General features: G+C 37.7%; 1 protein-coding gene and 1 long non-coding RNA gene across 3 annotated transcripts; one reads left to right on the top strand and one right to left on the bottom strand.

The window, feature by feature from the left end:
* The first annotated feature begins 9,048 nt into the window (after positions 1-9,048).
* Positions 9,049-20,543, top strand: LOC121369259 (inactive selenide, water dikinase-like protein). 2 transcript variants are annotated; one of them, XM_041494222.1, is made up of 8 exons: positions 9,049-9,176; positions 9,289-9,531; positions 10,744-10,847; positions 12,233-12,382; positions 12,999-13,111; positions 17,749-17,939; positions 18,587-18,799; positions 19,840-20,543. In XM_041494222.1, exons 2-8 carry the CDS (start codon positions 9,327-9,329, stop codon positions 20,022-20,024), a joined length of 1,161 nt encoding a protein of 386 aa, XP_041350156.1. In that variant the 5' UTR covers positions 9,049-9,176; positions 9,289-9,326; the 3' UTR covers positions 20,025-20,543. The 2 variants fall into 2 exon arrangements, with proteins under 2 accessions (XP_041350156.1, XP_041350157.1); XM_041494223.1 differs by having other exon boundaries at positions 9,142-9,158.
* LOC121369260 lies at positions 20,350-22,733 on the bottom strand. Its single transcript, XR_005957583.1, has 2 exons — positions 21,628-22,733; positions 20,350-21,578 (listed from the first exon to the last, which is right to left on the bottom strand). It is a non-coding gene; the product is annotated as an uncharacterized LOC121369260 (long non-coding RNA).
* Between the last annotated feature and the right edge of the window lie 631 nt (positions 22,734-23,364).

The raw sequence follows: 23,364 nt of genomic DNA, 5'->3' as shown, positions 1-23,364 counted from the left end.
GAAATATCACTGGCATTATAATTTGCGATATTCTCCTAGGATATATCGCTTCTTTTTTTAAAAATCCCTGTGTATGTTTAAGCACTAAACCTATCATTAGTGACGTTATGCCACTGTCGTTTTGCTAGTTAACGAGTCTACCGCTGCCAAATATAGTGACATTCAACCCACATTACTGATATTGTTTACAATTGTCGCAAATGAAAAGAATGATAATGGATGATAAAAAGAATACCCCCTCGTGTATTGTAATATTATAATTTTATCAGCACTTGTTGATAAAAGTATGAAAATCCTCTGCAAGCTTCAGATTTCGTACTTTTATCAACTCGTGCTGATAAATATGATATCACAATACACTTGTGAAGTATCCTCTATATAGATGTGACTAGAAAGTACGAGCCGTGACTGGGTTTTTTAAAGGTCATTTTCTCTTTTATTATTGTGACCTCCTAGCCCTAATAACTACACAATTTATTTGGTTTCAGTTCTTGTCCTGCATAAGAATGTTTTGTATGTGCCAGATTAAATTTTCTCAACTTCATGTTCATATGTGTTGATTCATTGTCCATTTCTTTTTATAATTCTCTTCAAGAAAGGTTTAAAAGTAGTCAACATTAAGTGCAGTGGCCCATTATTTTTTATGCAAATGTTGATCTCATTTTAATACAAATTTGAATAACATTGAATCAAATTTAAAGTGATGGTATTTTTTTTTTTAACTGTTCATTTAATAAATGTCAATAAAATTTGAAAAATTAACAGTTAATCAAATATAAAACGTATCTTTTGTAAGTGTAAACTGAACATATCTCTCAATAAATGGTGGATACAGCAAACTAGATGTCATAAATTGTGTATATTTATTGGCAGTGAACAAAGATCTTATTAATGCATAGCTGAGAAATTATCAGTGAGAATCCTCTGGAATTCCAGATATTAGCACGGCCCAATTTATTTCCAGGTTAATTTTTGCACTTTGGCCAACTTAAAACGATTTTACTTAACTTTGAAAGTCGAAATATTTTTCAGAATGTTTTTAAAAGGGGCATTCTCATTTATGTTTATGGGTTAACAAAATTTTCAAGAACTAGTTTTGCAATACTAAAGTCACTTCAAAGCATTAATAAAATTAATGTATCATTTATGAAACTTTATCAGTGTAGTAATTTTATAGTGTTTTATTTTTTTGTGTATTTAATTCTATATAATGTTGTACTGTTGCTAAAATATGTAGTTTCTGTATTAAATTTGTACAAGAAAGATGTGTGTTTTATTATTTTGTTATACATATATCTGAATGACAAAACTGTGATACATCATCAGGGTCATATCTCTGCACAATGTACAGTTAATTGGGTATTTGGCAAAATAGTGGTCGATTCCAAGAATCTCTATCTAGTGCCCAGTCTATAAGACGACAGCTATTCTGGAGAAGATCCTACCGGTCTTGGTGGTGTCTTGGTTAAGCCATCGGACATAAGGCTAGTAGGTAATGGGTTCGAAGCCCGGTACTAGCTCCCACCCATAGTTAGTTTTAACGACTCATTACAATCTCTTCTGTCTCATTAACCACTGACCCACTGTCCTGAACAGCCAGCCTAGATAGCTTAGGTGTGTGTGCCCAGGACAGCATGCATGAACCTTATTTGGACATAAGCACGAAAAATAAAGTAGGAAGAAGAGAAGATCCTTCCCTGTTGGTGGACCCATTAGGCTATTTCTCGCTCCAGCCAATGCACCACGACTGGTATATCAAAGGCCGTGGTATGTGCTGTCCTGTCTGTTGGATGGTGCATGTAAATGATCCCTTGTTACTAATGAAAAAATGTAGCAAGTTTCCACTCTAGGACTATGTCAAAATTGCCAAATATTTGACATCCATTAGCCGATGATTAAAAAATCAATGTGTTAAACAAAACAAATTTTAAAAAGCTATTTAACTGAAATAAATAAAATAAATTGTATTTAAGAACACCTGAGGACATTTTAAACAACTTAAAGATGGTAGCAGTTATTGAAACTTGCAAGTGTTCTTTTATAATATGTATTTTTCCTTTGATGGAATGCTTTGGATGGGGGAGAAAAAAAATCTGAGTCCCCTAATGGTGTTCAATCCAGCGACCCATTGTACATAAGGCAAACAGAGCTAGCTATATCCCAGCACCTGCTCCAACCCAGAGTGAGTTTTACGACTCGGTGAGTAGGTGCAAGGCCACTACACCGACTTCCCTCTTACTAACCACTAACGACTAACCCGCTGTCCTGGACAAACGACCCAGATAGTTGAACCTTAATTGGATACAAGCACGAAAATAACTATTAACACCGTGTAGCATCGTACACAGGATATTGCGAGCTCAGAAGCGAGGGGAATGTAAACATGAACTCACCAAGGTAAGTTATTTCACGTTTTCTTTGACTTACTGACGAGTTATGTTGCACAAAATCATGCCATTACTTGCTGGATAATCTGCGAATAAATGTCCGTCGTCGGAAGGCCATTTGAAACAACATATTTTTTATTGTTGCATAAATAACACGTGAGCTCATCGTCAATTCGACGATATCTTGTCAAAAGTGTTAATTTGATAAATAATCAAAGGGGCTTGGATACAAAACGATACATGTAAATTATCCTTTGACCGTCTCAAACATGTTGTGCAAGTTACAGGATCCAGAAACATGTCTTCTTTGTTATAATCGTCTAAAAGTAAAAACTGCAGTGAACTGCAAATTGAGATTGAGTGTACTGCTTATTGCAATGTATCAAATGTATGTACTGCAAATTGTTTTGTTTCGTTATTACCCAGTATAGTCTGTTTTCATTAATAGTTAAAAGTGAACACTAAAAATTACTACTGACTTCAAAGTTAGGTTTTTCGAAACTACGTTACTTCTTGGAAACCATAGATAATTGTAAAATTTCTGTTAAAGCGGTAAAGCGCATACCTGATGCGCGATCGGTCTGGAATCGATCTCCATTGGTGGGCCCATTACGATACTTTTCGTTCCAGCCAGTGCACTACCACTGGTATATAAAAGACCATGATATGTGCTGTCCTGTCTGTGTGGTAGTGCATATAAAATACCCCTTGCTACTAATGGAAATGTAGTGGGTTTCCTTTCAAAGACCATGTCAGAATTACCTAATTTTAGATATCCGATAGCCGATGTTTACTTCATCAATGTGCTCTAGAGCTGTCGTTAAACAAAACAAACTTCTATGCATGGATTTGGATATTTGAGCTTTTAAATATCAGTGACTAATTTGTTTTATTAAAACTGTTTTCTTCTCAATATCACAGAAAGTGATGGTATTTAATACATTGATTTATCTATCAATAGGCCACCCTTGTCTCATAATACTAATATATTTGAAATCAGATTTGGTATATAGTATAAATGGTGCAACCATTGATTTCGATTAGTTTGATATTAATGTTTAAAGAAGTGCGTGTGTATGTACGTACGTGCGTGTGTGTGTGTGTGTGTGTACATACATATAAACATATATACATACACTCATAAACACTGTTAAACTTTTAGCATAAAACAATATTAACAGTGAACAATAATCTTGTCATTACAGGAATCATGTTTTTGATGCACCATCGAAAGCCAAAAGAAGACCAAAACGTAAAGTTGTAGGAATAGCGCCAATAGATCTTGCAGCTAGGGGAGTTGCGCCAGTCAGACAGTACCACAAATGTGACGAAAGTAAAATATTGCCTCATAAAAGAGAAGCAATCGATCTGGAATGAAGAACATCAGTGTTTTATTCAATAAAAATAATGCTAGCAGGAGACATTCTTGCACATGTTAAAAACAAAACAAATAACTAAAATACCACTGGAAATAAAAACTATTTAAGTCATAACTTCGTAAAAAATAAATTTTCTCATGTATGATAAAGAGTCAAATAATATTTATGAAAAATAAAATATAAAAGTATCCAACGATATGGCATTCATTTCTTTGTAGTAATAAAATTGTAAGGATGTCACTAGAAATAACAATAAATGTTAAACATTCATCAATAACAAAAAGATGTAATGATATAGCATACATATGTCTGTATCCATGTGAACATACGGTATGACAAAATATTACAAAAGTTTATTTATACTCTTGTATCAAAAGCAGTCCAAATAAAACTGTTTATGAATGTGCACTTATTTTGTGAACCTTAAGGCTCGATCTCAATTTAAATAGCTTGCTGCATTCATTACACTTGTAGCTTGGGGGTTGATGCATGCCTTTTTTGTGGTAAATACAGGTTCTGCCTACTTTTCATCCACCTGCCACACAGTTCACAAACGAACTGGCTTTCTGGAACCCCATCTGGGTGTTGTTCACATGACATCTGATGCCTTTTTAGTGATCCAGGTGCTGTAAATTCTTTCTTGCAAAATAGACATTTCTCTAATGACATGCTGACATGACTTGCGCAGTGGAACCTGTATTGCACCCGTTGGTTAAACCCCTTGTCACACACATTCCAGATTTGCTTATAGGTAAAGGTGTGTTTGTTCTTTACATGTAATGTCAGTCCAAACTTTGATCGAAAAGATTTTCCACACTGATCGCACATTTTAGATATCAATTTTAATTTTGTTTCTTTTGGTGAGTGAGTTTTCAAATGTCTCTGTAGGTTAGACATCTTATTTGCTGAGTACGTGCAACTGTCACACTTGTGTTCAATAGTCTGTCTAGTTTTCACCTCTTCGGAAACTCCAGAAAGATCAACAGACGAGGTTGTCAAGTCCGTCTGCAAGACAATTTTACATACGTTAATTGGTATACATTGCATAGCATCATCTTGGAGTATAATGCAATTTATAGAATATATATATATACTAAATCATTGGTAAATGAATTCATTATTTGAAATTTAACTTTAGGGGTACACTGTTATCAATTAACAGTACACTACAATGCCCTGTAACCTCAATTTGCAGTACACCGCAGTTTTTAGTTTTAGACGATTATAACAAAAATGCGTGTTTCTGGATATTGCAACTTGCATAGCATGTTTGAGACGGTCAAAGGATAATTTACATGGCTTGTTTTGAGTGAGCTGGGAGACTGGATCAACTTTTCTTTGACTGCCACCAGGAGGGAATGAGAGTGGGGATAGCATGATGTACGTTGGGTGGGATTCGGTTCGTAAGTCCGACTTCTACAAGTGTTGGAACAGGAAGGAAATGTTTTTATTTAACGACGCACTCAACACATTTTATGTACGGTTATATGGCGTCAGATATATGGTTAAGGACCACACAGATATTGAGAGAGGAAACCCGCTGTCGACACTTCATGGGCTACTCTTTTTCGATTAGCAGCAATATTTTATATGCACCATCCCACAGACAGAAACGGCCTTTGTTACACCAGTTGTGGAGCACTAGCTGGAACGAGAAATAGCCCAATGGGCTACGTCACGCCCCGTGTTGGAACAGCTACAGACTCCCATCAATCTGTCTTTTAGCTACCAAGTTTTATAAAATGTGTCTACCTCACCCGGCACTAACACATGGTCCTTCCTTGTTGGGTACAATATAACAGTTTTGACTAGTGTCTTTATAGGTTTTACCGGCGTTAAACTCCTGCTACAGTTCGACAGCCTAACTTATTAAACTTGCCCCCCCCCCCCCTATTCTCGAAATCCTAAATTCGCCCCTATTTACAATACAGTAAATGTTAAATGCACCACTGGGCTACGTCCTCTCTCCCCCCCCCCCCCCCCCCATTTACAGTCACACATAACAACATTTCGTAAATCTGTCCTATAGAAACAAAATGTAATTAAAGGTTGGATATTTAATTTAATTTTCAGGCCCGTAGGAACCGAGTGGTTAACTCGAGGACGAAAATTACGTTTTGTCCTGTTCTACTCTATAAATGTATTAAAAGCTTGTACCTCTCCCATCACTCTCCACCAGATATCGTTTTAATTTGATTTTCGTGCTTATTATGGTTCAAGCACGCCGTATCAATAGCACTGATACGGCATTACTAGTTATAGTATAATGCACTACTACTGGTATATCAAAGACCGTGGTAAGTATTATCCTGTCTGTGGGATAGTGTATATAAAAGATCCCTAGCTACTAATGGAAAACTTTAGCGGGTTTCCTCTCTAAGGTTATATGTCAAAAACTACCAAATATTTGACACCCAATAGCCGATGATAAATAAATCACGCAATGTGCTCTAGTGTAGACATATGCACTGTAAAAGGAAATGACCGTTTATCGTTTGCATGGTTTATGTCATAGTACGTGTAAGTCAGTGATCATACATGTAAAGCGATTTCAGCACTATTGTCTACAGGTGTTATCTTCCCAAAGTAGGCCTACAGTGCATTGCTCAGCGTCGAGGTTTCTCCCCCCCCCCCCCCCATCCCCCCTATCCTTGGGACTGTGCTGCACGAGCTTGGCCGCTTGGCCAAGTATCGTGTTGAACACAATGGGAGCACGGCTATTGTCACCTTGTATTATGGTGACAATAAACAGAGATCGCAATGTAGGAGGCGACGTCGTCCCACGGCAGCTCAGGGGGTACCAAACCGGGCGGTCCCTCCTGCTTCACAGAAGAAGACGAGACCGGCAGGGGCGGTTCAGGGGGAGCCAAAACCGGCAGCTCAACTGCCGACGGCGGCCCCTTCTGCGTCGCCGCCCCCCACTACTCGGAATCAGCAGACGCCAGGAGCGACAAAGGGGGAGCCAAAGCTGTCGGCTAAACCGGCAGTGGCGGCCCCTCCCCCTGCAGCACCAACGCTGATGGAAACAGGAAAAGTGTCGTCCGCACCAACCAATCCACCGGCGTCTCCACGAGTTGTTGCGACAGCGGTTGCAGAGCGTGAAGCCAAGAAGAGGAAGGTGTCGGTCCAGGACTTGTCCGACACACAGCCCACGACTTGGCAGATCGCACGCAACAAGCTTCCTGGACGGTACCGCGACTGTGTGAAGGGGGAGTTCACTGCGACCTCTCAGCTGCCAGGCCCCTTCGTCACCAAGAGCTGGAGACCAACAACAACTGGTCAAGGGCGGAACGGGATGTACCGGCAAGGCTTGCTGAAATCAGACATGGATAATCCAATCGTCCATCGGATTATCAAGCTGATACTTCCGGAAGACTACTCAGCAATACTTCGGGGAGAGTGCTACATCGACCTTCGGCACTTCTTCCCGAAGTTCCGAGCCGATCATCCCATCAACTCGCCATGAGTTCCGCTGCGGAACCTCTCCTAGGACATGTACTTTTTTAGGGCTTTGTTGGACTTAGACATTTTCGGCCGCAGTTAAAAAAAAAAAAAAAGTTTTTTTTTTTTTTTTTTGGTAAACAGTCCGACGCAGTTTATTTTGGCAGCCCGTCTAAATTGCTCAAATCACCTTAAAACCTTTTCGGTCGAGCTATCTAATTTTATTGTTTGGACTTAAATTTTTGTAGCACATTTTGGTCTTTTGTCTTTGACCTAACTACTAAATTCGTATTCCACATTCCGCCCACCTCAAACTTACATCTCCTCCCCCCCCCCCCCCCCGGGGCCCGGACCATCAGATCGGACTTTAAACTTTTAGACCTTCGTTCAAAATTTTATGTTGAAATTAATTCTTTCTTTTTTTAAATATTATTAAATAGTCCGATCCTCTCTTCTTTCTCTTATTTATTTTTGGACTGTCCTTCTAAAATGCTCCAAATTATATAAATATTCGGCCGAGCAGTCAATTCAATTATTTTTGGCTTGTAACCTTTTTCTTTCTAATTTTAATCCTTCTGATTTCTTTTACTAATTGCTATTTTCAAAATTCTGTCCATTTTCAACCCCCATCCCAAATCAGGCGTGTTATATCTATCTAATTTCGTTTTGACCGCCCGATCTAATCTAGCGACCAAATTTAATTAGTAGAATTTTCTTTATTAATTATATTAATTAGAGATGCGCATCAAAATTTTAAAGGCCCACTATTTAATTTTTGGATGTAAATTTCAAAATCATCCCCTTAATTTTGTTCTGTCCCGGAGCACCGGCCTCGGTGGCGTCGTAGCAGGCCATCGGTCTACAGGCTGGTAGGTACTGGGTTCGGATCCCAGCCGAGGCATGGAATTTTTAATCCAGATACCGACTCCAAACCCTGAGTGAGTGCTCCGCAAGGCTCAATGGGTAGGTATAAACCACTTGCACCGACCAGTGATCCATAACTGGTTCAACAAAGGCCATGGTTTGTGCTATCCTGTCTGTGTGAAGCGCAAATAAAAGATCCCTTGCTGCCTGTCGTAAAAGAGTAGCCTATGTGGCGACAGCGGGTTTCCTCTAAAAAAATCTGTGTGGTCCTTAACCATATGTCTGACGCCGTATAACCGTAAATAAAATGTGTTGAGTGCGTCGTTAAATAAAACACTTCTTTCTTCTTTTTTTTTCTGTCCCGGAGCAAGTCACTGGCTATCCAGAGACGGGCCCCGGGACGGACATGCTCGAAACTCTAGTGGTATATGAACATGTTAAAATTATTCGCACTCGCACTCGCATTGCTCAGAGTACACTGAGATTCCCGAGGTAACATTTCACCTTCATCGATCACTCCGTTTAGACCTACATTGATTTAGAGATGCGCACCCATAGCACTCCCGCCCTTGGATTCGCACCTAAGATAATGTCGTGGCAAGTAATCATTATACGTCTAGCCCACAAACCTGCTTTCGAAATGCTTTTACACTTGTATCGCGTCAACGGCGTCACTGTGGGTGGAGATAGGTTCGGTCCTTAAAATATAAATACATCACATCTTTTGACAGCAGAGATCCCTAGATGTTAAATTAACATGATATAAATATGTCATAACACTAAAACTTTATTATTTAACGTTTATACACGCCCACACGGCTATGCTACATAAATAAAACTTATTTTTTATAACACTGTAAATTTTGAACAAACAAACATGTTCGCCATATATTCCACTAAAGATTTTTGACCATAACTATCTTTAAAACCTCTGAATTTGTTTTGTTAAAATATTTTTGCCAATTTATTGGGTTAAAATTTAAAAGAGCATCTCGTATACAACAATAACTTCTCCCTCGGTGCAAAATTCATCACGTGGCATATATGTTTTTCACTTACATCCGGGGAACCAGAACCGACAAGGGAGGTCGCCATTTATTTCTTTGTGAGGGGTGCTTTCTGATTACGGTTGAAAGTGTTTTACGTGCAATAATACTTGTTTTTGTTCAATTTTTTTCATTTGTATATACTCTGACTATATTTTGTTTGTTTTGCAGTATAGTTTAGAAGTTGTCGAAAGCTGAAATCGAAGAAAATGACATCACGCCGACCTTTTGATCCTGTGGCACACGAGTTGGATCCCACTTTCCGACTCACCAAATTTGCTGACCTAAAGGGATGAGGGTGTAAAGTCCCTCAAGACGTTCTGCTCAAACTTCTTGAGGGACTTAACCAGGACAGCAGTGCCCAGGATCAAGAACAGGCGCAATTCCAATATGTCACACCAGTTCCAAGAGTTGGTAAGTCTATTTTATGAAGAAAAATGCCAGGGAAATGGGTCATGTACCATTTCCAAAGGATCTCATTTCCCACATATTTTTTGATTTGTTATTAATAATTTTGAGTGTGAATGGCACTAGATTTACTTGCAGCAAACATACTAATAATGCAACACATTTGCATATATGTTCCAGGCTAATGCATTGTTTGTTTTTGGAAAACTTTGTTAATTTTATAATAAATGCCCTTCGTACCCCGTATTTTCAAAATGGCGTCTGTCTGCCGGCTAGACTACATCACGTGGTCAAAAGTAATCGATCACGTGGTGATTAATTTTAGTTTATGAAACACGTGTGTTTGTTTACATTTTCAAGGACGATTTTTGACATTAATTTGTCGTATATTTTTTCTTTTATAAAAAGTAGTAGCGTTAACAAATATATGGAGTTTTTTTTGGTTCTTTTTATAATTATATATTTGACAAACTTTCATTTAATAAAAGATAATTATTGCAATGTTAGTTTTTGTTGGAATTTTTTTTTCATTCTGGCATCCTATTAGTCTATTATTATTAGACAAAAATATTATAGCAATGACAATGTTGATACATGTATAAAGAGGGAACATCGCCCCAAAACTAACCTAACCCTAACAATATGAGGGTAATGCCTACTAAGTTTGATATTTTATTGTAAGTTAATTTTTATTTTTTAATATTTAAAAATTTTAAGTGTTTAGAAAATGAATCGAAATCATGGTTTTCCATGTAATCAAATATTACAAAATAAAAGTAATTCTGCACCCATTGACTTTTTAAAACCACTTTGTTATAGCATTAATAGTATATTTTAATATCAAGCATCACTGACAGTGACATTTTTGGTGCTATGGAATTGAATGCAACCGCAGAAACCCTGATAAATTGATGATCTGTAATTTAGTTGTATATTGAATCGGCCCTCTGTTAACTTTTCCATATAGGAGCCAGATGGTGCCTACTTACATTTTATATAGGTAGTACGAAATGTTTTAGTTGCCAAATGAATTTTTTTCCGCGTACGACACCATTTTTTTTCTTTTCAAATTGTTCGCATTGTAGATGGCTGTGGAATTTAAACTAGATTTTAATCATTCAAAATTAAAATCGGCCACTTAAATTTTTGTTGTATGCATATGTAAAGTGATTTCCTATGATTCTAAGTTTAAATATGTGATCTTAAATTTTTCTTCAGGTATTGGTATGGATGCCTCGATCACCCCACTTCGTCATGGTGGCCTTTCACTCGTCCAGACAACAGACTTCTTCTATCCACTGGTTGATGACCCCTACATGATGGTTAGTTTACACAGGTCATAGATAACAGACACATTAAATAGTGTCAGATTCCTTGTTTCTCCCCATTCAGTGTACACATTGAATCTGACCCTGGCTCCAGGGTAAGATAACAGCTTGTCTCTCTATTGTAATATTTGATATTTGCCTCCAGGGTAAGATAAGGCATGTCTGTCTGTCTATTGTAATATTTGATATTTTGCCTCCAGGGTAAGATAACGATTTGTCTGTCTATTGTAATATTTGATATTTTGCCTCCAGGGTAAGATAACGATTTGTCTGTCTATTGTAATATTTGATATTTTGCCTCCAGGGTAAGATAACGGTTTGTCTATCTATTGTAATATTTGATATTTTGCCTCCAGGGTAAGATAACGGTTTGTCTGTCTATTGTAATATTTGATATTTTGTCACCAAGGTAAGATAACAGCTTGTCTGTCTATTGTAATATTTGATATTTTGTCACCAAGGTAAGATAACAGCTTGTCTGTCTATTGTAATATTTGATATTTGCCTCCAGGGTAAGATAAGGCATGTCTGTCTATCTATTGTAATATTTGATATTTTGCCTCCAGGGTAAGATAGCGGTTTGTCTGTCTATTGTAATATTTGATATTTTGTCACCAAGGTAAGATAACAGCTTGTCTGTCTATTGTAATATTTGATATTTTGTCACCAAGGTAAGATAACAGCTTGTCTGTCTATTGTAATATTTGATATTTTGTCACCAAGGTAAGATAACAGCTTGTCTGTCTATTGTAATATTTGATATTTTGTCACCAAGGTAAGATAACAGCTTGTCTGTCTATTGTAATATTTGATATTTTGTCACCAAGGTAAGATAACAGCTTGTCTGTCTATTGTAATGTTTGATATTTTGTCACCAAGGTAAGATAACAGCTTGTCTGTCTATTGTAATATTTGATATTTTGTCACCAAGGTAAGATAACAGCTTGTCTGTCTATTGTAATGTTTGTGATCCAAGGTAAGATAACAGCTTGTCTGTCTATTGTAATGTTTGTGATCCAAGGTAAGATAACAGCTTGTCTGTCTATTGTAATGTTTGTGATCCAAGGTAAGATTACGGCTGCGAACATACTGAGTGACCTGTACGCGATAGGTGTGACTGACTGCGACAACATTTGTCAATCTATTGTAATATTTGTTATTTTGCGTCCAGTGTAAGATCACGGCTGCGAATGTACTGAGTGACCTGTACGTGATGGGAGTGACGGACTGCGACAGCATTTGTCTGTTGTAATATTTGTTATTTTGTCTCCAGGGTAAGATTACGGCTGCGAACGTACTGTGTGACCTGTACGCGATGGGAGTGACGGACTGTGACAGCATTTGTCTGTCTGTTGTAATATTTGTTATTTTGTCTCCAGGGTAAGATTACGGCTGCGAACGTACTGAGTGACCTGTACGCGATGGGAGTGACGGACTGCGACAACATGCTGATGCTGCTCGGTGTCAGTAACAAGATGACGGAGAAAGAGCGAGACATAATTGTCCCGATGGTCATGAGTGGATTCAAGGTCGGGTATCTCGGTGGAATGGGGTGGGGGTCTTGTGTTAATGAACACCGTACTTGTTGGAGTTCATTCAATTACTGGAAATTGAAAATGTCATAAGACATTTCGACAAATAGCATTGTTAACAGATATAATTACATTTTAAATACATTTCTGTTTGTTTTAAATGTCGCTATCTGTGTAGCTAAATGTTTGTAATATCCCAAAACGGATTTCCCTTCTCAATTTCGTAACTATGTTAAACATTTCTAGGAAGTAAAATGAATTTTGAACTACTACTATTAGATATATACAGACACTGGTATTCTAAACATGAACAAAATAATGCCATTTCTGTTGTTAAAAAGCTCTATTAGATGCATGTCTTACAAAAGCAGCAAACACAGGTGGTAGTTACTGATATAAATGTTACATTTAATTTTTTTCTGCATTCATTACCACTGCTATCAAGTTTGTAATTTATGTTTTTTTTTTTAAACCTATTATGATTTAATCAAATGTGGTCACGTTTTTAATTTTCAAAAGTTAATAAATATTTGTTGCATTTGATGTTCATGTCTTGTCTGTCTGTATCTGCAGAGTTTGACTAACTTGTGTTTAATGCAATTTTCTAACACAGGACACGGCCGATGACGCGAACACGCAGGTGACAGGAGGTCAGACGGTGCTGAACCCGTGGATGACGATCGGGGGTGTGGCGACGTCAGTCTGTCAGACCAACGAGTACATCATGTAAGTCACTGAGTCGGGGCGCCATTCGATTACTATTTACATACATTTATTACTTACAGGCAGGGTGGGACATAGCACAGTGGTAAAGCATTAACTTGATGTGCTGTCGATTTGGGATCGATCTTCACCGGTGGGTCCATTAGGCTATTTCTCGTTTCTTGTTTAATTGGTTTGCCTTTCAGCGATGGTAGGGGTTGGTAATACCTTCCCAGCCTCAACTCTTTCCATCATCAATGCTTTTATAAAACGACAACAATTTACCAGTGTTAGCTCAGTGGTAGAGCACTAGCTTTATGTGCGGTCGGACTGGGATCGATCTTCACCGGTGGACCCATTAGGCTATTTCTCGTTTCTTGTTTAATTGGTTTGCCTTTCAGCGATGGTAGGGATTGGTAATTTCTTTCCCAGCCTCAACTCTTTCCATCATCAATGCTTTTATAAAACGACAACAATTTACCATGTGTTAGCTCAGTGGTAGAGCACTAGCTTTATGTGCGGTCGGACTGGGATCAATCTTCATTGGTGGGCCCATTGGGGTATTTCTCGTTCCAGCCAGTGTACCACGACTGGTATATCATAGGCTGTGGTATGTACTATTCTGTCTGCGAGATGGTGCATACAAATGAGCTACTCTTGGCAAACTAAGTTCCAAAAACATATATACAGGGGTTTCCCCAGGGCCGTTAGGCGTAGCGGCCCGACACGCCTTGGTCTGTAAAGTAAGCGCTTTGACGGCGTGGAAGCGCCTTAAATCAATTACCGCTACGCCTTGATTTGAAGTACTTTAGAAAAACGAGCGTGGCAGTCGACTACCTCTTACAAACAACTTGTGTACCAGTATATCAAGCACACCTAATTACTATTACAGGTAAAACACTTCCTAAATACCTAACAATGGACCAGTCGTCTGCTCACAGCTGGTGTTTAGTAAATTTACCACATCTACTGGGACCGTCAGGAAGGCTCTTACGCGTAACGGGATTCCCGTGCCAAGCAATCAAGCTTCAAGGCCCAAGCAAAGAAGATGCCCCATGACTGAATCAACTGTACCGTTTAACTAAGTAAACGATAAGGGAAACACTTTTTAAAAGTACAGTTACGCTGGCAATCAACCATTTCTATCCTAACACCCCCTTCCAAAACTCCCACACACTGAAAACATCCCAGGCTCGCACTGTCAGTAGCCATATTAGCCATTAGCTAATTAAAAATTATTTTTTTAAAAATGGCTAATAAAATTTGCAAGTGACTAAAATTTTGGCTAAACCATTTTCTATCATCTGATGTGAACAAACGGTTACATAATCTATCCGACAGCTCAAACACAATAATAATACCAAATATTCAGTTAGGGTAATAGTGATCTCGCGACCGGTAATGAGAAAATCCAGAATACAGAGTATGACAAATATTTTGAAAAGTCACTAGCCACAGGGCTAGTGGGTTTGTGAAAACCACTAGCTCACCAAGATAAAGCACTAGCCCAAATTCCTGATCAGTTATAACTGGATTTTTGTATAATTTTTGTAACATTACACATTTACGAGTATAACAGTAAAATAAAACAAACACTTAAATCATGTTGTAACTTTCAGTTTTTTGTCGTGTTGTACGTTTGGTTTTTTGTAAAGTGTGATCCATTGTCATTGTTCCGTTTTCGCTTTTGCCCTCCCCCCGGGGAAAAATAACTGAGCAAACTGATGGTTGATATTTAAACCCACTATCAAAATAAATAAATTTAAATGAGGGTACGACATTGTGACACACGGTAATAGATGGTTCAGTGTATTCGATATTGGGAACTGGGAAACTCTATTAACGTGCCCCTATCCACAAGGGTTCAGGCACGCCCGCCCCGGATTCAGCCTCTGACTTCGATATTGGGTTAAACACGTAATAGGCCAAGCAGTCATTGCATGTGTGTTTACCATTAAAGTAAATTGTTCTCCTGATTGCCGATAAACACATGTCAGCGAAGTGTTAAATTAGAAAACAATAGGTAAATAAAACAAACACTGAAATTCAAAGCATGACTGGGGTTTACGTGATTGAGATTAACCTGTCGTCGCGATTGGTGATTTCCAAGTTCTCAGCCTAAAACATATGTGCGAGATTAACTACCACGTGACGTATCCAACCAATCAAAACACGCATGTCATTAGACTTATTTCCTGTGCCAGAAACTTGAAAGGGAAAAGTAAACAATGCATGCTGTAACTGTGGCGATGTAGAGATAGCATGTTACTGCAGGTTGCAGACCTAGTTCAAGTGGATTATTATTATTATATACTGATTGCGTTGTTGATATTATTCGATGACAAACGTCACAATCAAATTTATTAAACGAAATTTCACCCGAGAGAAAAAGAGAATAAAAAACCCACGATAAGGAGGGGGGTAGAAACCACTAGCCCGCAGGGGTAGAAACCACTAGCCCGCAGTGCTAGTGGTTTTGCGTTTCTCACTAGCCCGAACTTAAAAATCACTAGCCACGGGCGTCGGGCTAGCGGATTTGTCGAACTCTGCAGAATACAGCGTAGGTGTTATGTTTGTTTATTTTAATAATCACTGTTATTAATTTTAATGGCATGCATTCAACATGTATGACAGCAATGTGATGGTAATTCAATGTCTGGAAGATCTGTAACTTGTTATTTTAACTTTGTAAAGTCTTTGAACCAAAGTAATAAAAACAAACCGACAATGCGTGTCAATTTGAATACACATGCCAGTTTAGGGCCGAAAGACATGTAGGCTATTCCAAGAGCTGAGTTCAGCCAGATCGAGCGAAAACAAAACGTTCGCTACACTGGTTTGTGCGCTTCACGTTAAACCAAATGGACTCGACGGACACCAATCAAAATAGTTCGAACGTTAGGAAGAACGTTCGTTGTCTGAACCGAGGAAAGCTTTCGTGTCAAGAGGCTTCTTTGCGGACATTGAACAATACGATTACACAGAAGTAAATCTTGATGTAAATTTGTAGAAAAACAATAGTTGTTTGCATCAATGAATACCTAACGGCAGTTTCATTTATTTCCTTTGTCTTTGTTAATTTTGTACCTATGGTCGAGAGATCGCGATCGCGGGAAATGAACATACAGTATTTATACAAATTGCAGTTAAACGTACACTGAATTATTTTACAATAATCATATTTGTTAGATAATGTTAGATGTATATTTGTAAGACTGTGAGGTGACATTTAATAAGTTAGCTGGATTTTAAATAAAAAGACCGTAAATTTTAATTTTAGTAACTTTTTAAAACTTTTTTATTTTTATAAATGAAATATACTGTGAAGTCGGCATTCTTAGCCTAGGTATTTTACAAGCAGAAATCACAACAAGCATTTAACACGACGCTAAAATCAACAGAAATAACATGGCACAAGTTATGAAATTGTTGGGGGTGGGGAATTGATGGGTTACTTTAAAAAAAACATGATTAGCTGGATTGAAGGCAAACACTTAACTGTTTTCAACCCACTACCCCACTAATTTTGGCTTGATTTGTGTTATACTGATGCTAATAATGTAAGCGCCTTAAAAAAATCCTGGGGAAAGGCCTGATATGGCTCCCTTTTTCTCATTCGGTGAACCAATAAAAAATGTGCCAAATTTCCTTCATTCTGTGCACCTTTTCTCTTTGGCATTAATCCTACGAGACATTCCAAATTCCATAGCAACCAATCCAACCCCGGTTGGGCTGCTGGTGATCTCTTGCAGCGCAGGTGGTCCCTTCACCCACCCACCCCAACCCTTTGCATGACAGGTATGTGCTAAAACAGCTTGCTCTGAATATGCACGTTAATTACCATACCATACAAATGAAACAAATGTAAAACAAATTACCAAATGGGGGTATTTTGTTCAGAATAAGGTTCAACTGTTGTGATTTACTCTTTTAGTTTGAGTGATCGTTACACAATTTTAGAAAGTGTACAAAGAAAGAAAAAAATGGTTTATTTAACGACACACATTTTATTTACGGTTATATGGAGTCAAGGACCACACACATATTTAGAGAGGAAACCTGCTGTTGACACTTCATGGGCTACTCTTTTCAAATAGCAGCAAGGGATCTTTTATATGCACCATCGCACAGACAGGGTAGTACATACCACAGCCTTTTATATACCAGTCACGGTGCACTGGATGGAACAAGAAACAGCCCAATGGGCACACCGATGGAGATTATCCCACACCGAGTGAAAGCCACTATACAAAGAAGTTAGTGTTCTCCATCGGCTAATTGGTGTGCTAAGTGGAATTTAATATTTGGCTAATACATTTTTGTTTAAATCAACTATTTTGTAATATTTTAAAAAGAAATACTGTTCTGAAAACTGTCTAAAACTAAAGTAGTCTTTAAGTGTGAACACTGGCTGTTGCTATTTCCAGATCTTGAAAACAAAATGTTTTCTAATAAAAGTTATAAATAATTTGATAGTTGAATACCCCCCCCACCCCCGCCAAATCCCAAAAGTCTACACATTACTTAATAATCAAAAATGTAGTTCTTAAATTTAAAAAAATATTTTTTGTTTGATATTATTTATATAATTCCATCATAAGTTTCGATAAGCAACAATTGTGTCTTCTGCACCGGTCCGTTTATGATGCTCTTTGTTGCAGGCCAGACAACGCTGTTGTGGGAGATGTTCTCGTGATGACGAAACCTCTGGGCTCCCAAGTGGCCGTCAACGCATACCAGTGGCTCGACCAGCCCGAGCGATGGAACCGCATCAAACTGGTTGTCAGTGAGGACGACTGCAGGAAGGCTTACCAACGGGCCATGTTTAGTATGGCTCGTCTCAACCGAACAGGTGATCGGTCATATTATTATCCACATGGTTAAAAATATCTAGGTATATATCAAAGTGATATGTCCCAATAGAAGGCCAAGTGGGACGTAACACTTCGACTACAGCTTGCGACAATTGAAAATTATTTCATTCAGGACATAAACGTGATAAGAAATACAAGCTCATTTAATATCCTATAAATCCACTGATCACCAACATGTTTATTCAAGGAACATGTATCAAAGCAATGTAGCAAGATGTATAACAGTTGCCCAGAGAATAGCATTAAAGCCTAATACAAAGTAGTTGCACCACTAAATTAGGATTTAGTGCTGATCTCCGAGCTGTCACTTGATGCTTTTGCTTACTAGATTTTGGCTTTTTTGTTTTTCATAACATGATTGTCGCAAAGTTATTTAGTAGATTGTAATTGATCTGAAATGCTGGAAAAAATCCACTTATTTGACTGTGAGAAAAGTGTTCAGCTTTTTAAAGATCATTTCCGCTTATATTTTATATGGACATCACATCCCTGTTCTGTAGACCAAGTGGGGTATTTCTTGTTTTATTCAGTGCTCCAACACTATTGTCAATTTTATTGTCATTTTTTAATTTTAAAAAATAAATCTATGGACAAAATGTAAGATTTGTACTGTTATGTTTTTCAGCCTCCAAGTTAATGCACAAGTACAATGCCCATGGTGCCACTGATGTAACTGGATTTGGACTGCTAGGCCATGCTAACAACCTGGCTAAAATACAGAAGAATGAGGTCGGCTTCGTCATTCACAACCTGCCCATCATTGCCAAGATGGCTGCCATCAGCAAGGCTTGTGGAAACATGTTCGGTCTGCTGCAAGGGCATTCTGCAGAAACGTCAGGTAACTTTATTTTCTAGATATAAAAACTTTAAAGCTTAGATATCAACGTAAAGAAAACTAGTTTGGAGATTTTATTATTTATTTAAACGTTTTAAAGGTTTTTAGTATTTATTAGTTCCCTGTGGGTCCATCTGGAGGGGGGACTATAGGTTGCGGGGCGTAGCCCAGTGGTAAAGCGCTTGTTTGATGCACGCTCAGTGTGGGATCGATCCCCGTCGGTGGACCCATTGGGCTATTTCTCATTCCAGCAAGTGAACCCCAACTGGCATATCAAAGGCCATGGTATGTGCTATCCTGTCTGTGGGAAAGTGCATATAAAAGATCCCTTACTGCATTAGGAAAGATGTAGTGGGTTTCCTCTGACTATGAGTCAGAATCACCAAATGTTTGACATCCAATAGCTGATGATTGATTAATCAATGTGCTCTAGTGGTGTCGTTAAACAAAACAAACTTTATTTTTAACTATTGGTTTCATCATCTCAGTCTGTCCCACATATATTTTTATGGCATTTTGTATATAGCTTTATCTTGTACCGTTACAGATCAGGTTCGACTTTCATGGCAATTTACCCATTTTTCCGGACTTCTTTTTTTGCAATGTGTCATTGAGCTGACATTTTGTGTATAGCTTTATCATGCTGTGTTAAAGATTTATGGCCCTTGAAATTAGGAAAAAAAAAAAAAACCCAAATGTTTTCTTCTTAAAATTTGGTGTATAGTTTTATCATGTTCTATTACAAATCAAATTTGACTTTCTTGGCAATTTGCCCATTTTTCAGTTATGGCCATTGAACTGGTATGGAGGAGATATGGGGGAAAACATTTCCGGATTTAAAAAAAATAATTTGGCAATGCCTAAAGATGTTGAGATGAAATTTTCTATGTACCATAGCTTTATCATGTGCTGTTAAAGATAAAGTTTAACTTTGATGGTGATTTACCCATTTCTCACAGATCTGTGGCCCTTCAATTTTAGAAAAATGATGTTTAATGAATTCTGTTTCAATGAATGAAAATGCTAAAATATATTTTTTCCAGGCGGATTACTGATTGCTCTGCCTAGAGAACAAGCAGCAGCCTTCTGTAAAGACATTGAGAAGCAGGAAGGCTACCAGTCCTGGATCATCGGAATTGTCGAAAAAGGATCGCGAACAGCCAGAATAATCGACAAGCCTCGAGTAATCGAGGTTCCGGCTAAAGACAGAGATGGTGAATTGTGGTAGTCATTGGTGATGTTTTTGAATCCTGGAATGTGCAGCCATATTTGTCATATACCAGAGAATGAACAGTATCCAGATAAAATAATTCTGAATTGTGAAGCAACATTCCACATCATTTTGAAGACTGCCTGTTGGACAAAATGTTTCTGTTCCAGTTTCCTTTAGCGACTTGATTTCTACATGTACATAACAGATCATTGACATTTTAAATGCAGCTTGTTTTTTTAAGGCCATTTTTTATGTTGCGAGCATTGCTTTTAAATTCATGGATTCATAGTTCCTTTATCAGTTAAAAACTTGGATTCTGAGCAGATCTCTGGGTTTTTTACTGGTGCTGAATGAACAGGATGAAGTGTCTGCAGTGGTTGCTGTTCTCTTTCTCTATGAATCTTCGTTCACAAATGGCTGCATGCCCACTGGACGAAAGATGATGTAAAAGAAAGACCACAGCATGCAAACATTTTGTCCCCCACATCATCTTTCAAATCAATCATGTTCATCAAATAAATTCTAATAAATGAATTTGTGTTTTTTTTTTTTTTTTTCATTCTTGGATTAATTTTTAGTTGAAATAATTTGTCTTTCATGATAGATTAAATGAGCAACCATTTCAGATCAAATTTATTTCCTGTGTGAAATAATATTTTGGAGTTATAAAGAGTGACACTTTTTATCTTGGTCAAACACAGAATATTAAAACTGCTACCATTTCATATAAAAGTTCACTCTTACAAAAAAAAAGAGGAAAATCAATATAAAATGATAATTTTGCAATGAAAATGACCTTTTGTTGAAAGATTATACTAACGGCACTAGAATCAGTGCTATGGTGTTGGATATATTCATCCACTATAAAACTTTTAAATATTTTTTCCACTTGATCCACTGAAAGACATATCGCTAAACAAGTTTAGTACTGTGTGAATGAAACCATAGAATTCTTGAATCTGTTTAATATATGGCCACTTTTCCTTTTACCGATATGTGAAATCACAATAATATATGGAAGCATGTGCATTAATGTGTTATCGAGTGATGTTCTAAAAACAATCACTGGTTTCAAATGTACGGAGGACTGTGAAATAAGTTTTAATGAAAACTTTATCATTTCCTGCAGCATATAGGCAAGATCATGGAACCAAAAGTCTGTTTCCCATTTTCATTGAACAAAGTCCATGACTACCAAAAAACTTTCTAATGGATTCCAGCAATTATGGCATTGAACGGAAAGCCAATTTTACACAATTTATTGTGTTTTCCCTCCCATCTTCTGGCTATATCAAGGTTTTTGGGTGGGATTTAGCCGTCAGTTAAGTGCTCGCTTACTCTATTGCTACTCTATTGCATTGCAGGATTTAACCACCTCTGTGAATCTATTCAGAAGATTAATTTTCTCATTCCAACCAGTGCTCTGATGACGTTAGTATACTGCTACGTGATGGAAGGTTCAATTCTGAATTCCACCAATGTTGGACTCCCTGTCCCACTACATAACTGAACATTCTTTGTTCTGAATGAAGTTTTCCTTAAAGTACTTTATATGTTTTGTGTCAAAACCTAGCATTCAGTAATAATACCTCGCTGTAGTTATCATTTGTGTCAAAACCTAGCATTCAGTAATAATACCTCGCTGTAGTTATCATTTGTGTCGAAACCTAGCATTCAGTAATAATACCTCGCTGTAGTTATCATTTGTGTCGAAACCTAGCATTCTGTAATAATACCTCGCTGTAGTTATCATTTGTGTCGAAACCTAGCATTCAGTAATAATACCTCGCTGTAGTTATCATTTGTGTCGAAACCTAGCATTCAGTAATAATACCTCGCTGTAGTTATCATTTTGTGTCGAAACCTAGCATTCAGTAATAATACCTCGCTGTAGTTATCATTTGTGTCGAAACCTAGCATTCAGTAATAATACCTCGCTGTAGTTATCATTTTGTGTCGAAACCTAGCATTCAGTAATAATACCTCGCTGTAGTTATCATTTGTGTCGAAACCTAGCATTCAGTAATAATGCCTCGCTGTAGTTATCATTTGTGTCGAAACCTAGCATTCAGTAATAATACCTCGCTGTAGTTATCATTTGTGTCGAAACCTAGCATTCAGTAATAATACCTCGCTGTAGTTATCATTTGTGTCGAAACCTAGCATTCAGTAATAATACCTCGCTGTAGTTATCATTTGTGTCGAAACCTAGCATTCAGTAATAATGCCTCGCTGTAGTTATCATTTGTGTCGAAACCTAGCATTCAGTCATAATACCTCGCTGTAGTTATCATTTGTGTCGAAACCTAGCATTCAGTCATAATACCTCGCTGTAGTTATCATTTGTGTCGAAACCTAGCATTCTGTAATAATACCTCGCTGTAGTTATCATTTGTGTCGAAACCTAGCATTCAGTAATAATACCTCGCTGTAGTTATCATTTGTGTCGAAACCTAGCATTCAGTAATAATACCTCGCTGTAGTTATCATTTGTGTCGAAACCTAGCATTCAGTAATAATACCTCGCTGTAGTTATCATTTGTGTCGAAACCTAGCATTCAGTAATAATACCTCGCTGTAGTTATCATTTGTGGGGCGGGGGCAGGATGTAGCCCAGTGGTACAGCGTTCGCTCAATGTGGGATCAATCCCCACCGGTGGGCCCATTGGGCTATTTCTCGTTCCAGTCAGTGCACCACGACGTATATATCAAAGGCCGTGGGATGGTGCATATAAAAGACCCCTTGCTGCTTATCGAAAACAGTAGCCCATGAAGTGGCGACAGCGGGTTTTTTCTCTATATGTGTAGTCTGATGCCATATAATCGTAAATAAAATGTGTTCAGTGCGTCGTGAAATAAAACATTTCCTTCCTTTATCATTTGTGGTATGAATTGGTTACTTTAGTTTATTCCTTATTTAGCTACTTTCGTCTACAGTAATTAGCAGGATGGTCTTAAGAATATTTGGGGCCCCTATTTAATAATACATGTATGAATATTAATTTTTATTTTTCAAATTGAATTTCGTGGCCCTTGGGTAGACAGCACTGGTAATTAGTAGGTTTGTTAAAATGAGCAGGCAACTGATTATTTCACTGGTATTTTAAACTTCTGAGCCAACCATATTTTACAGATTCAGCCAAATAAGCCCACCCGTTTTTTCTTGGCCCTCCAAATTTTTAAAATCCTTTATATATGTATAATGCTTGCAGTACTGGCAATTATGAGGTGGTTTTTTTCACTTTTAAAAGATCATATCGGCTTTTTTTTTTTTTTACTTCACATATTTCCAGCAGATTTGATCCAGCCTATTGTATTTAACCAAAGAAAACGTTGTTCATGATCAAAATGAGAT

The sequence above is a fragment of the Gigantopelta aegis genome, chromosome 3, assembly GCF_016097555.1.
Source record: "Gigantopelta aegis isolate Gae_Host chromosome 3, Gae_host_genome, whole genome shotgun sequence".
In the NCBI taxonomy this organism is placed as follows: domain Eukaryota; kingdom Metazoa; phylum Mollusca; class Gastropoda; order Neomphalida; family Peltospiridae; genus Gigantopelta; species Gigantopelta aegis.
Note: the sequence above shows the minus strand (reverse complement) of the source record. Positions and strands in the feature narration are given on the sequence as shown.